Genomic DNA, 16592 nt, shown 5'->3' with positions numbered 1-16592 from the left:
TTCGGTATTCCCACAGCGCATGACCTAAGTGAAGCGCGTTCGAGGTCATTCCGGAACACCGACATGCGTATGCACGCATGTCTGTCCTATCAACGCTGCCATACCCGACTCGTGCGCGTACTATGCTCTCGACTGACATTGCCCATCTGACTTTCAGTAAGATTATAAGGGAAACCACTTCAGTAATGGCGTCTCACGAATGTCTCAAGGTTTGTCGCTGAACATTATGTGACATCGCCGACAGAGAGCTTGCATTCACAAAGACAGAGAAAATGATGGACAGGGTCTCCAAGCAAATTCCGAAGCCACGAAAACACTGAACCAGCTAATATTTTCTAGCACATTCTCCAACAACGCAGTGTGCTCAGCTGTTTTTATTTTGGTCAGTTTTAGCCAGGAAATGTTTGGTTAGTTTGGCTGCGCATGAATGGGATTGTTTTAATTTGATTTTGATTTGGTAGAATAATGGCTGGTAGAATAGACACCGAACCAACCTTGACGAGATCCTCATTTTCAGCCACGATGTTAGCTTCATGTCGACTCAACTCCATCACCATGGTTTCGAGCTGAAAACGAGACAGCGAGTTGTGAAAGAAGTGACCATGATTTGAATTGATAATGTAAATTAACTTACATAATTGAAGCTGAAGTAAATGTTCATTTTAAAAAATACTGAAGAAGTGGGATTTTTGACGGTAGTACCAAAATACAAAAGCATCGATTCCAGCTTTTCTGCACGTATATATTCCTAAACAAGTCGCAAAATCCCAGAAAACGTCCGTCTTGAGAATTAGGCAACACTTTTTCAAACCCACGTTTCCCTTGAAGAACATAAGCTTCGACGTAATGATAAAGGAGAAATGTTGCCAAACTGAAGTTTTTGTACGCGAGACCTTTTCACGAGTTGCACTGGCAGCTCAGCGCAAAATCGAAAAGAAAATAATTAAAAACTCAAAATGAGTCTGAAATCCACGCGGTTGCTTTATCCTAAAGATCATAAGTCTACGACCGTCTAAATCTCCCGTGGTGGTTGGTTTTACCTTGCAGACTAGGCGTTAGAATGCCATGTAAAAAATATTTCTGGCAATTTAATCCCTCAAACTTGTTTTTCTGTTTCTAAAATTCCATCTTACTGGAACCCAGAGGGAGCAATGGAAACGCTCCATGATTAATCAAAATGTTTTCCCACTAAACTCAGCGGTCATGTCGTTTCTTGGGTTACATATATATATATTTGGCGCATGCTTTGCACTTCAGAAAAACTCTCTGCGTTATTTATAAAAGTATCGCGATTTGTTTTTTATGAGAAACGGGAGGCTTTACCAAAGTCAGTTGCGCTCAGTAAAATCATGAATGAATGCATTATACATAATAAAATGATAAAAACACTTGGGCTGAAACTTAAATATCAAGCGCAGAACGACTTGGCGACAGTAAAATCCATTTGTTCGGAAAAAGTCACATTCTGTATAATGCACTTCAAATCTATTAATGTTATTGCATAGAACTCATGACATATAACTAACGATTTGCACGAGTCAACGAGTCCCTGGTTGACAGTTTCGTCGAAGAATATTTTTTTCAAAGAAAAATCCTCCAAAAGGACTTCAAGAACATTGTTGAATATAAAACAGGTCCGTGAAGCGACTCGGTCTTAAGACCATTTATCTTTGTGTTGTACCCACAATTAGGCCTATTCACACCCTGCATTCCATGGATTCTGAACATGTGATTTGAAACATCAGAAGAAGTCCTTTAAAATTTCTTTGCGTGGGAAGGCTCCGTTGGTACCAACGTCATAAAGCGCCAACAGAATTTGATAAGAAATCGGTGATTCTACAAAACCTTTCCTGGCGTTTCCACTTCATCAATTTCATTATCCCTTGAGGTATTTCCCTCTCTCCCGCATTCACGTACTAATTATTACTTTCTTACTCCCAGGAAACCTCGAGAAATCCCAGGGTGTGAGCAATTTCCGCGGAATGGGTGAACCCACGATTGCGTCGGCGATTCTAATTGTTTAGTGAAGTGACGCTGGCATTTTGCGCGTCTGTGCGGTTAGTTACACCACGGTGACAGGATCGAAAAAGTACAGGTAAGGTTCCACTTTAATTCAATCAGCGAGATACCGGAGCTTTGAGGCGCCACACAATTAGGCCAATCACGTATAATTCATTTCAGCACCGTACAGGGGAGCACATGCAATTTTGAAGAGGAGCGTATGGTGGCAAAATCATTTCACATGTTATAAAATGTAAACCGAATGAGGCCACGTCTATCTTTTTATCTGTAAAAGAGATTACCTGTTGATTATGCAGACTTTTTTCTTTTTCTTTCCTGTCCAATTCCTGTAAAGATTGTTCTAGCTGCAGAAGAGTAAAACATGGAAAGCATGGATTGCATGGATTTATAAACATATAAATCATTTCACATTCTGAAAAAATCCGCCATTTGATTTCCGGCAAGGCTACAGCTGTGTCCGAAATGGGCTTCAAGAGCTACGGCTAGGTCTATTGTCTGCGCGTCTCCGCGCTTTTCCAATGAAGCGAAAACCCAGACCTAGCTCTATAGACAACAGATTCGGATGCAGCCTTAAAGGGCGTTTAATGAACGGTGTTTGCTGCCACCAAGAGACTGTGTCCACAGTAAGTCTGCAACCTCGTCCCTACGGTGTCTGCGCAGTATGCTCTCGCTACCCGCTCTCCAAATCATGGGTGGAGATGAAGTAGGCCACGGGTACGGGGTCGGGCAGGGTACGTGTGACGTCTGTAACAAAACGGAGGAATTTTGGAAACTACCAAGGACGCCCTCGGGTCACTTGTTGAACTTAAATGATTTGAGTCAAGTTATACGGTCAAGCGACAGAAATCGTCTCAGATGATTGCCCCGTTGGGAGACATTGGGACGCTTGGTGGCGGCAGACAAACCCTTCCTTTTCCACCAAAGAGATCAAAAGTCAACCTCGACCGCATGGTCTGCGTGCGCGTTCCCTCACCAGCCCCTGGTCGTGTAGTATACAAAATGATGCTGTCTGGCTATTCAGGATGAATAGCATAAACGTAAAGTCAATAACGACGGTATTTCAAATGCTGCACGGTCGCGCCCACGTATTTTCTTGCACGTCACGCATGCGTAAATCTGCGTCACGTGTAAACACAATGAATAAAGTCCTAATTTAAATATCCCAAATAGTGGGATATTTAAGTTATTCAATACCAGGGCTTAGATCACGCATGGCATGGTGGAAACCATCATGGTGAGGCAAGATCGTACCCATGGGAACAATGTTGATCATAAGTAGAAATTGTCCAATAATGAACGAACAACGTGGAACCTTGCGGACGAGTGCACTGATAAAACGTGACACGCATCTGAATTGATGACGTCAGAAATATAAAAAAAAGCTTCATGCACGTAGAAGACTACGGTTGCGTAACGTAAAAGAATAAGCCTGCCATCTCTAACTACTACTTTGTGAGCACTGTTTTCCACAGTTGCACGCATGCTCAGAACTAAAGCGCATGCCAAAAGTTACGCGCGCATGCCCAGAACTGGCAAAAAGGACCAGTTTGTCTGCTACCACTAAGCCTCTCCAAGTCTCTTACACCAGGCGATTGTACAAGTTGTGGCAAAGCAAGCGTTACATGTCATAAAAAATTACGGTATACCTCTTTCTTTCTCTGTAGGATCTCCTTCATTTCTAGATCCTTTTCTTCCAACCATCTGTCCATCTCCGCTTGCAACTCCTCTTGGTACTAGCAGAAACACACAAACCAACCGCAGAACGGATCAAATGAGAAAAATGGAATACAATTTATGGATCCACGTTTCTTGTAATTTCCTCTTCTCCCTGCTGCGCACCATGAGTCAGAAAGACTTTTTCCCCTGATACGGTCTCAGAGATTACTGGCAACTAACTCACCATAGTTCGCCATCAAGAGTTTGCATCGCGCCCGAAATTTGTCGACCCTTTTAAACGCGCATTGGGTCGACAAATTACGCGTGTTGTGATTGGCCAACGCGTTGCAAACTCCTGGTGGCGCACTATTGTAAAACGACCGTATTCGATTGAGCACGTCAAGTTTGTGAGAACAATTTAAACACACTGGCTGAGTTCGGGTGGCTTGTTCCCGTATGTTCACGAACAGCTCGATTTGTTGTTCGTGGGTCGGCCGCTCGAACGCCGGGAACAAACAACCAGTTGTCGCTGGTCGTTAGTGACAAGCAACATGCAACATGGTGGCGTCATTGATTTCTGTGTTACGGAAAATAATTAATGTTAATTTTGCAAAACTTCCCATTGTCTATGGCTTTGGAAGCCATCTCTCTACTTTTTGCAGCTGTTCAAGAATCAAAATCTCACGAGTTTTTCCGTGTGTTCCTGTAAAGCCCTGACGAGGAGGTGGTGTACGATTCTGTTCCGCGAACAGTGTTCTTGAGTCGTGTTCCCGCCGTTCGAGCACTGATGCAGTGACGTTCATTCCAGCCCTTACCTTCATTTTCAGTGATTCTCTTTCCTGTGCTAAGATTTGTTCCATTTCTTCATACAACCGACGCATTTCGTCTGTGTGGATCCCATTCTTACTGTAGACATGAAATGTATCAGAAAATAAATCCTTTCGTTTTTTTTAAACTTAGAAAATATTTTGATTAGGTCGCTTACATGAGACAATAATCTACAATAAAGCATTTTGGAAAGCACAAAATTCAGAGGTGTTACAAACATGAAAGTGCACAACTGTATTATCGATCACAAATTCAGAAATTCAGGATAGCGTTGGCCTGAAACATTTCAGAAATCCTACTCGAAAAAGGCATGTTTCGAAGGACTAGAGCAACTTAAAACCTTTAACAATAGATCACATTTCTTTGATGTATAGGCTTCGCCATCACTTTTTAAATTAAAAAAAGGTTTCATAGAAAAAATTAGACTCAAATGCTGAGCTTTTCACAATGCTTTTTTGGGGGCAGAGTCCTTGAGGAAAACATTGTTTATTGACTTGATTTAAAATGCGTGCACTTTCAAGGTTGTGTTTACGGTCTGACGAAGGCGGTGCAGAGGAAATTCAACGCACGTTTTAACTAAGGTGTCGCAGCTGTCGTGCACTTTCTGTATCTCAGACACGGCCTTGCGGAGGAAATTCTGAAATACCAAAAGTAGTTCCGGCTCGTCGTTTCGCAGCTTCTGCCAAAGCACGTAGAGTTCATCTTGGCTGAAATAAAAAACAATAAGGAGTCAAGAAGTGTAATAGTGACTAATTAACCCAAACGTCGTCCATAGCTACTTTGCATAAAAGAACAGTGTTGAATTTGTTTAGTTATTTAAAAGTTAGAGTTAAGAAACAACGACAGTACAGAATTGTTTTTGGAACCAAAGAATACAATTCAAAGTGATTAATAAGCACGTCCATTTTTTAAAAACGCATGTTATGATTCGTAGGATCCCACTGAAATATTTTGACAATTTTAATGTTTTTATAATTTTTAAATGCTGCCATCGAGAAAGACACTGCTCAGATCTATACATGTATATTACTAGCAAAGGGGAATACTGTTTACACGCCACCAGCCCGTCGAATAAACCATCATCTTGTCAAGATGAAAAGTTAATCCTTTCACTTTGGTCAAACCAACCTTGTCGGCAAAGGTCAACTGTATTCCAAGTGATGATTTGAAAATTAGATGCAATAAAAAAAATTCCTTTAACCAGTCTACTCATCAAATATTGATTATGTATATTGAAGATGATGACTATAGCTCATCTTGACAAATAGTCGCACAGTGAGTGAAACTTTGCAGTTACTGCTTGAAAATACTGGTTACTTTTGAGTTGTTTCCAACATGACAAACAGATCGCATTTGGGACCTAACATTGGTCGCAAAAGGACACAGTAATATTGTTAGCCTGGATTCTAAGCTTCACCGTGTACAGTGCCGTAGGGAAGAGTCGTTATCTTCGTTCGTGAGGTGGGGATTAGTTCGACCCGTGCCATGAGACCGTGGATACACGCTCATGACCAAGATACATATTAATGGCACATAACAGCGGTGCATGAAGGCAACTCGTTCCTGAGGGCATTTTGCCATTTTAAAATGACAACAGGAACACTTATTGTCGCTACTAGAAATGCTACGTGCAAATCCAATGGGAAAATGGATCCTTCTTTGAATTTTTTAAAAAGAGAAATCCGTACTTTGCTCACAACAACCGAAAAAGTGATGACGCTCCAAGGTGACATGCTACTTGATGGTTCTTTAGAATAATCAGTACAGTAATGATAGTCAAAAGTCCTTGGGCGTATTTGTTGTTATCAATATGTAGACACTCCGGTTTGGCAAAGCACAACGATCTGCTTGGAATCTGGTGAATTTTGTTTTTCTAGAAAAGAAACATCAATATATTTGTTTTACTATTTTATGAGTGCACGCAAGGCCTTAGGAAGCTCATGTGATGCGTTCGAATTAAAAATTATTACTTTATTCCTGAAGCAACCTTGGCCTTCCTGAAAATTCTCCTGATCGCTTTAATGCCCCTCAGGAAACAGCCGTTGGCTAAAATAACAGCAACAACCGCCTTGAGTGCTTCACCGTACGCCTTCCCATAGACAACGACAACATCTGAAGTTACATTCCCTGTCCCAAACTTATAGGATATTTATAGAGCAAACGTATATATTTACACTCGGGTGATCACGAATCTCAAGGGCCGTCGATGTTACACGTATGCATTTGCAGATTATTTATGGAAAAATAGGCCCACGTAAAGGGAAAACGTGACAACAGTATACGAATGATTTGGCCGCAGATAAATTGAACATAGACTTTTAAAAATAGACATTTTATCAGTTAAGAATTCGAAAAAAAAACAAGATTAAAAATCCACTTTCGCAAATCTCGGAATCGAGAAAAAAATTGAGGAATTAGGAAAAATGATTTTTATATTATTAATACACGAGAAAAACATGGGATACGTAAATAAATATATGCCAAACGTGGATGAAGAACATTCACCACTGAATCCAATCCTTTGATAATTTACAACATTCGTTCATAAAATACACTGAATTTACCGCAATACCGCAAACTCCATCCGTAATTCCAATTCGAGTCGAGAGCCCTTGTACAAACCCCTAATTCATGAATATATAATGTTCGTCTAATTCCTCTACAAATGCTGGCAACCATTTCAATTCACAGGATAACAATCAATTTTCGTATGAAATATTCATCTTTCATGTTGACAAGTTGATACAGGATGTCATTTCTCCGTCGATTTTTTAACAGCTCGAGTCGAGAGGGAAATGTCAGTGGAATTGAAGTGAGTGGTGCGGTTGGGCGCGTGTGCCTTAATGTCTAATGAAGTCCGAGATGGGCAAATTTATTCAAACGCCTGCCGCCAACACCTGCGAAATTGAAGTATCAATTTCTTCGTGTACCATGCGTTAGCGGTAACAATTACATCTTCGGTAAATTGCAAGGCTCACGTTTAAACTTGTAGAAATATTAACGTTGATGCATCAGTAATTGCTCTTTTTTAGAAGCTGACTAAAGGAGGTTGATATACCGAATGTTATATAAACTGAAATAAAAAGAGTAAAGGTGTTTGTGTGGATCTTTTTAGCAAAAACGGCCAAACGATATTTTCAATTTACTAGTGACTCGATTTTCGAAATATCTGATCACGCGTGGGGTTTCCCGCCGTCAAGCAGACGATATGATTGAAAGAAAACAGGCTACGCCTTCAGCAGACAAGTGTCTGTTGAAATGTCAGTCCCGTCTGTGGACATGCGATGTTATCAGCGGCCCTTGAACCCCCGTCGGACACAGAACTCAGAAAAAGGTGCAATGCGTGGGATTGTCTAGAGAGTGCTTCATCAGCGAGACAGCGGTGGGCTCGCCCGCTCGAGGCTCCCCCGCTGGTAAAACCCACAAATTACGAAGGACTCATTGTTTCATAAGGATACTTAGATGATTGCAAAATGCCCGCTTCACGGGAACGTTGGGTGGGTGAGTCCCGATGTTTGCTCACTTGTAAGTAAGTGGACAATCTAGAATTTGTATCCAGATAGCCATTGTAGCTGTCACCGAGCTAAGTTTTTAAAACAAAGGAAAAAATCTAAATCATTTTAAGAGGATTTCATTGCTTCAATGTGTACCATTAAAATGTTTAATGTTAAAAATGATAGATGAGTATAAAGACCACTGGATGATTGATTGCTAATCCATTTTAATTTCGACAGGAGGGGAGACATGATGTTTACAATTGCAACTCCTGTGGACATACATAGTGTGGACCTCTGCACAAAAGAAGTCCGCATAATGTAGGGTATGATGGCATTGTGTGGACTCGCACACGTCTACACAATGTTTTGCCCTCTCTGAAAGACAGTTTCAGAGGCATTTTGGGCTCAAGGTTATCCGTGGCAAAATGAAGAAGAACAGTACATGAAATTATCATCAATAATCCAGCTCGAAGGGGTTCTCCTAGTGGGAGAAAAAAGGAACAATCTCCCGAGTCATCTTGACGAAGAGGGGCCAAAGCAATGTCCACGTTCCGGAATAGCTATCGGTGTCTGTTAACTACTTAATTTTGACGGTTTCATTAATTTTTGAAGTCAGTTTTTGAATTTAGGAGTTGAAATGGAAAAAGAAGAGACAAGTTTCATGTTAAATTAGCTCTCAATATAATGCATACTAATTACATGAGCATGCCCCTGAACTGGGAACACTCCCCCTTGGAATACCCGCGGCGTTGTTTCGCTTCATGCTTCGCTAAGGCACGCCAATGCGTCATTAATGACGTATGCGAGAACCATGAATGTGCAGACTGCCACACGCTCAAGTGCGACATTGTTCCGGTCATGTAGACTAAACAGCCTGCTGTGGACGACCTCAGATAGCCACATCGACGCCATGCCCACGCATCATGATGATGGAAGCTGCAGGTGTCGGGCGTGGTTGGCGAAAGAAAATGAAGGACGTGATGCAGACCTCTTTGTTTCATAAATAAATTGGCTATGAGGAAAACGTTACTGTATCCTGCGCGTAACAAATGATGAGAAAGCCAAAAAAATTGCTTCGAAGGAAAAATTCCCCGTCGGTTAGGCCTTTATAACTGTCTGTAAAACACAAGGCTGAAATTCTGGAACTTTCCTATGCGGCTGCTCTAGACGAGGACGCTGACTGCGCCGCCAAGACGTAGGAGTACTTGATGAATGTTTGACGAACAGTGGGGACATTGATTGTCCAGAAAGCACGAGGAAGTCAAGTTTATAAAGTGTGATTGGGGTGAGATGTGTGACTGAGAACATTTCCCCTTCGAAATCGATGGCAAACAAAGCAAAGACTGAAGGAAAGAGAGTGTATAAGAAAAACGAGACATTCAGTGAAGTGTGTAAAATAAGAATACTTAAAAACATTTCTGCTACAAACACAAACAAGACAGTATGGAGGTTTCGCATGATGGCCATCTTAAAGGGCAGTTCTTTTGTTCCAGAGGGAAACCTCGTTTGTGCATACCCTGTGGGATAAAAGTACTGGCCTGCAAGATGGCAGCCACGCAAACCCTCTATAGGAGATGTCACTGACAAAGTCACTTCCAATGTCATTCATGCTATTGAGGTCCCTCTTAAAATCATGGCTTTCTTGTTTACAAGATGCATACTGTATCTTCCATAAAAGGGCGCTATTTAGTTTTGGGTAAAATATTTCGTTTATTCCGAATTGACCCACTTCAAATAGCGCCCTCCCCTTGTGTTCACCATGCTTCAAATAAAGTATTTAATATAAGGCCCTACTCACGAGAGGTCGCGTTGACGCATTGCCTGTATGTGGGAAAACTCTTTTCATTTGGATAGACACAAACTGGGAGCAGGTTTGCTTGTAGTTGACCTCATGAGAGCAACAGCTTCTTTATCATGACACTTTTTCCTTACGCTGTTGTGTATGCATATTCACTAATATGGTGTCCCACAGGTTCACATGATTTGTAAGTCAAACCTTAATGAAAAAGAAAAGTTTCTTAGCTTTCGAGCAAGCCCCTTTGGAGTTAATACTCTCTAAATGCAAAAGAGTGAAAAATCACTCAAAAAGAGTGAATATCATATCACTCGGCCTAAGGAGTGAGTTTTTCACTCTTTTCCATTTAGAGAGTCGGAGTATTTGAATATTACCGCAAAACAAAATCTTCGATAAAGTTTATTTCAAAGTTGATGACTGCTACGAAATCCCCAAGACGATTTGACAAAGCTTCTCTCAAGATAAACATGTCTCTGACCGACTTTACATTGAAATGAGCTCTGAACAGTCGAGGGCAATGTTCGTCATTCGACATTTTGACCGGCAACGACGTGTTACTGCTGTGGAAGAAAAAAATGCCAATCTACGCCGTTGGAATTGAACATGGGTGCCGAGGGCTCGGGTGCTGGAAACGCTCTCCGGAGTTCGATGACACCGAACGGACAGAGGGGAATAAAAGGAGAGAGAATTGAGCAATTTTACGGAGATGCACTGAGAAGTTTACCTAAAGTCACCAGAGTACGTCGGTGATGTTACCTCATCTACCGAGTAAGACCAAGCGTGCCTACGGCTGGGGCAGAGTGCTGAATTCGGGAGGGGAAAATGATGAACCGGGCGATGGGGAACGTGTTTGCACATTGGTGCTACTGACAGGTGTAAGTACAAAGAGGGAGACACGGATGCATTAAATTTCTAGCCTTGGGGGTTTGTCACAGAGCTGAAGGGGTGCTGGAACATGTCGGCATCAGGCCCTAAAGTCGGTCGGGGGTGAGCAAAGGAGGATTTCTCCAAGTCAATGTTCAAATCATGACCTGTTGCCACGTAAAATAAAAACGATTCCTTGCTCGCCACCAGCAAGAAATCCAAGTTCTATTACAGTGATGCTGCGTCTAACTTGACACTGAAAGGTGTGGTTTGGGAGTAATCTAAGACAACGCCTAATACCCATTTCTCAAAAAGAAAGAAACATGCATGCGTGCATTCCATCTTTTGATGAGCGTCTTTAGGCCACGAGTTTGGCGTATTTACCGCTATAACTTGGTCCACATTGAAAACGCCACACGGTGGACTCTGATCGCTCGATAAAGAGTAACTTTGTAAAAACGTCCAAAGCGCTGTGCTTGAAAGTCGAAATGTGTGCAATCGACCCATCCTAATTAGTCAAACGTTTACAATTAACTTAGGAATCGCTTATAGCGAATCCTTCAACATCGTCAGTGCTCTCGCTGCAAGCACTGACCTGTTTCAGTACACTGCACCACGGGTTTCCCTAAGGAACGAAGTTCCCTGCATTTTGACGTACGAGGGACACAAGTTGTAAACAGACAGAAGCGCGGGCTCAATTTTCCCTCTCAGTAAAGGCGTAAACAACAACAGTAGCAGTGACTTTCCCGGTCGGGACCGCTGGTTAATAAGCCAGGCAAAATCCCAAGTTGACTGACGCCGGGGGAGAAAATTGAGTTAAATCTAGAAAGGAGGAAACAAGTGCTCCGCATCGCCCCACAAATCCCTTGTCCAAAAATTATGCTCCCTTAATCAACTATTCAAACATGTCCGAGCCCCCGCGGGCCTGAGGGTGTGCGCGCCTCCGAGAGCACACCGGCAGCAGGCAGTTCGATCAAGTCGACCAGATGATGTGAAGGAGGCAAATCCTGTTAAACGCGTGGATGAGCCAACACGAGGAGGCAAAGAAAAAAACTTGCTTCCCTTCTTTTGCCTCCACGCCTTCCAGAGCTGATAGGGAAAGTCTCAAGCATCGGCCCCGGGGAAACGGGGAGCATTTTCGTCTGTGAAATGAGATTACCAGATGTTAGCGGGCGACGGTAACATTTGTCGGTGTGGGTAGCAACAAAAAGCCCGGCTGGGCCCGGTCGAACTATTCCCTAATTTATCAAATATTCCATCAAGATTTAATTTATAACTTATTTAAGATCTAGGAAGGTGAGGGCGCAACCACAATCACCTACGCAGCAAATGGAAACCTCACACTTTAATATATTAGATTGAATATGTTAACCCCAGAGCTTGCTTTTGGGCAAGTACATAGGAAAATAACTGAACTTGTTTTGCAAATAGATTTTTCGTTCCCACTCATGGAAATCCTTGTAGTGAAGATGTTGACCCTTGCGGTTAAGCATCTAAGTGCCTACGCTATACAATACGTATGCATTCTATTGGCTACACTCTAAAAACTTGATTGACCCAGAATTGGGTCAAAATATGATCCCCTTTCGGGTCATATTTGATCCTTTCTGGGTCATATTTGACCCTTTCTGGGTAATAACATGACCCGGAAAAGGATCATGCCAAATGGACCTAATTCTGGGTCAATCTGACCAGGGAGTTTTTAGGGTGTAGTACATAGTGCTCTTTTTTACGTGGTACAAATTCAATTCCATTACATTGGTTGGGAATTCAGGTATAGCTTTCTTGGTCTTATAAGACTTTGCCTCGCTTTTTGAAGACATTCCCCCGGTTCACTGTCATCTGGAAATTTGATATCTGAGCTGGCATGTTTCACATCAAGGCTATGGCGAGCACAGCAGAGAACCAGTGACCGCAATGGTCAGCGTTTTATGAAAGTATTCGATGATACACGTTTACTTCAAAAAAAGCGTGTTAGTCCATTTGACACTTCCGGTATTACAGAGGACCCCACGAGTCCGGATGTAGTCTTCTGATAACACGAAGGGTGTCAAAATAACACAATGTACACCATGGCCTTTGCATTAGCTTGGTTACCATTGAACCATTATGGTTGAAGCGTAGCTTGGTTTGCAGCTCCACAATTTTACAACAGCTCAACTTTGTCTCGACCGCCGTTGCGCATGCGTCAAAACGGCATCTTCCAATACGGGCGATTCACGATGCAGTATGCCACCAAGAGGTTGTGACGGAGAGGCTTTTTGCAGTGCATTATGGGATAAATCGTTGACAAAGTCTCATTGGCTAAAACTGTGTTGTTTCGCGGAAAGCTTGAATTTTATTCTGAATGTTATTTGGGTATCTGGTTGAAACTTCGAAATTGCTTTATTGCGAATGGGTGTTTTTGTGTGGTACAGGGATCGCCTCCATCAATTGAATATCCCTAAATTTGGTACAAAGTGCGCTTAATCGCGGCAGCATGTCGACCGTAAACTTGAAAAGTGGCCTGTCTGGGGCAAACTCTTGGTGATGCGCTGTATTGTGAATCGCCAGTAAATAGCTCACAGCGTTGCATTATGTCTAGTTTCTAGACCTGCCCGCAGTACACCAGATAGAATGCCGTTATTCATCACGTTAGCATATCACAACAGACCCGACAAGCGCCTTCTTAAAACACACAGCTAACTGAACTGGCCCGGTATCTGGCACGAAGCAGGTTACCAAAGACGTGACGTCAGCCGCGAGGTTGCAATTTTTGGATTCTAGTTTGTTCTTGGGCACATCTGGTTTAAAAGTGCCACGTTTGCTACGTGTCGAGGACATCACTTTCCGTGGGTACAACGTGTCTTTTCCCTCGGCAGAACCGCTTCGGGCACATGACATTAGGCCAACACGTGCAGCTTCGCCATGGTCGAAACGTGTTGCTAATTACTCCGTCTGCTATAGCAAATATGCACGCAGGAATTATATTATGCGACGCTGCCAGACACGCATCCACGTAGCAAGACGAGTGTAATTGGTCGATTTTGCATTGAAGTGCGTAACACGACAAAAAGTAACCTCTACTATGACCAAACGCTGCATCTAAGTTGTTTGCACTGCATTTAGGTGGTACAGGTTAAATTGAAATCGACCTTTGGGAACTCAAAGTGCGTCTTTCGCTGCTGCGCGCTGTGCACTTGCTGACTCAGTAAACTTGTCTATACAGACTCGAGGAAGTGATAAATCTTGTTGGCACTGGTTAAACACACTTGCAGCAACAAAACCCAAACTGGCAAAAATGCACAGTCAATGACAAATGAAGGATCTCAACGCTGCGAGGCTTAAACTGTTCTTAATTACAATCAATACATTCGTTTGACGCGCAAAAAATACGGGCAATTTCACAATAGTGCGCCTCCAAGAGGTTGCAAAGCGTTGGCCAATCACAATGGGCAAAATCTGTCGACCCTTTCCAAGTGCGCATTGGATGGACACATTTCGCGCATATGACTGGCCAGTGCGTTGCAAACTCTAAGAGGCGCACTACTGTGAAACGCCCGTGTTGAAGTGCTATTACAAACAGCAAGAGGCCAAGAATCGAACGAGAGAACAAAGTACAGTTATAATTGTCTTATGGAGAAAGATAAACATCAAGAAGTTTGTTAATGTCTTTGTATGACACTACGGAGAACTCTCTGAATTGCAGCATTTGATGGTGCAAGTGGACTACAGGAACACCCTTTACATTGACTGCAATAGAAAACAAACAAACGGGGCTGCACTTTCATAAAGACTGTTTCGTGTGGTAATAAGATTAGACTGTGAAGCTACTAGATTCCATTTAAGTAACCATACTTGCCAGTGGAGCCTCCCTCTCGACACATGAAAGACCCTTTAGTGACATGTTAAGAGAGTGAATGTTCTTCGTTTCTGCTATAAAATGTTTTACAGGCCACTGCATTACTATTGTGAAAAACACCCAAGCAGTCTCTGTGATATTTTCATTGTGGTCACATAACCTTACAATGAGGTAAGCCCAGCGACCACACAGTCCATCAACCCTCTTGCATTTCCGCACAAACGAAGCATATAAAGTGCCTGTCGACACAGACACCCCCCGTGTGTCAGATAGGCGAGCCGGCAGAAAGGCGGGAAAAGTGTAGGTCAACACTTTAGGCGGGAAAGCCAACACATTCTCCAGCCGTGTCAGGTGGGCTTTTTCTTCGCTCGGGTGGATGCGAGGAAGGGAACCCTGATCAAGTCTCTTCATAACTCTGTCGCATCGGGAAGGAAGGAGCTCTTAGTTTGATCAGGCATGGGTTAAACAGAAAGAACAGAATCAAAGTCTAATTGCCACTGCAGCTACGGAGAAGCTCCAATACAACGAGACTTCTGTTTAGTAATCAGAAGATAGCAGACAACTGTAGGTTTCGTAAATGAACGCAACAACGGAATCTCTCATGTCAATGCCAGGAAAAACGGGAATGCACAGCTCATGCAGTAGTATCAATGGAGGTATACCAATCATGTAAATTGGAATAAACACAAAGTCTTAATTGCAATTGAGTTATCAAAGAAATCTTACAAACTCTTCCTTCCGCTGAAAGCGTTATGTCTGACAAGTTCTCCTGTAAATTCAGCATGGTTTGTTAATAGTTAAGATATGTTTTTGGAGACTTGCAACGCTATTCCGCAAGGAAGGCGTATTCATTCTTATCTCATCAGTCCCTTCAACATTTCCAATGATTTCTTCACAGAATGCAGTCAACTACCCGAAGCAATTCCCAAACAAATACGGCTCAGATCACAAGAAAATAAAGAAATTTTAATCAAGAGTGAACGCAGTGTTATTATTTTATTTGGAAGCGGTCATCCCTTGAGCTAGTAATCCAATACTTCAAACGAAAATTATTATTATAATCTCCGGGGTTTGTGGAACAACAGCGTGGAGTTGCCAGCAGGGGTGCCACTGGAGACAGAATAAACGAATCACTTAGTCGAGGCATGAAACAGCCGAGGGGATTATACACTATTGTGTTGACACAGGTTGGTTAAAAAGCGGGAAAATGAATGTGCCGTGTTGACTTTCGCGGAAATTTGCCCGTTGGTCACGTGTGTCTTGTGACTGTAGGAGCTAAATTAACTTCTTTTCATTATATGCACCTCGTTTATTCTAGTTTAACTTGAAGTATACAGGAAAGATACCCCCCTTACCTGTCCAATCCTATACACACTCTAGACTATTGTTACCTAACACAACTCCCCTAGAAGTCTGTCAAGAATTCCTGAGATTCCGATCAGGCAATGACCACCACAAAGGTGGGGGGTTCTCTCCGTCCCATATCTTGCTTCAAATGACCTGAAGACAGTACTACGGTATTAAGATACGGTTGGGTGACTCGAAGAATAAGACAATTGAAGTTTTAGGGCTCGAGAGAGCCGCAGACACAACGGGTACTGGTGAATTTTGAATGGATTTTTTTCTAAAACAGATGAAGTACAATAATAAGAACAGACATCACTGAAACCGCATGATACAGCTGACGTTGGTCGAACCAACAAAATGAGCAATCCCTACCCATATGGCTCTTTTCAACCGATGAGGGGGTGATTCTGCTCAGGGCGGGTAGCCGCAGGCTCTGTTATACACTCTATGAACAGCCATTTTGTTTCCAAGATCTGAAGCTGGCGCTTCTCTGGCTATAATTATACAGCTCTGTGCATTACCAGTCTTTCATTTTGATTAGGGGCCAATTTTGCGGGGCTGATGACCACTAAAGTGTGGTATGCACTTAACATACATGTATTTGCTTGGGCAAAAAGGTTATAAACTGCAATGCATGAAAACTGTTACTGGTTCTGAGCTATTTTACTGAGAAGTTACATTATCTGAACAGCACCTTCTTCTTAGCTGCTCCCTGGAATTTGCGCAGAGTTTGGATAGAAAC

At 42.5% G+C, this 16592-nt stretch overlaps 1 protein-coding gene across 4 annotated transcripts in view; it reads right to left on the bottom strand.

Moving 5' to 3' along the window:
• LOC110982409 (uncharacterized) overlaps positions 1-16592 on the bottom strand; it is a 44640-nt gene that overhangs the window by 9532 nt on the left and 18516 nt on the right. For all 4 annotated transcript variants that reach the window (XM_022240779.2, XM_022240780.2, XM_022240781.2 and 1 more), the window contains exons 4-8: positions 5076-5213; positions 4494-4584; positions 3669-3755; positions 2304-2366; positions 495-566 (exon numbers count right to left, since the gene is read on the bottom strand). In XM_022240779.2, the coding sequence (XP_022096471.1) occupies positions 495-566; positions 2304-2366; positions 3669-3755; positions 4494-4584; positions 5076-5213 (451 nt within the window). The remainder of the gene's footprint in view (positions 1-494; positions 567-2303; positions 2367-3668; positions 3756-4493; positions 4585-5075; positions 5214-16592) is intronic.

This window comes from Acanthaster planci, linkage group LG21 (assembly GCF_054643075.1).
Source record: "Acanthaster planci isolate LZ-2023a linkage group LG21, COTS_SCS, whole genome shotgun sequence".
Lineage (NCBI taxonomy): Eukaryota > Metazoa > Echinodermata > Asteroidea > Valvatida > Acanthasteridae > Acanthaster > Acanthaster planci.
Note: the sequence above shows the minus strand (reverse complement) of the source record. Positions and strands in the feature narration are given on the sequence as shown.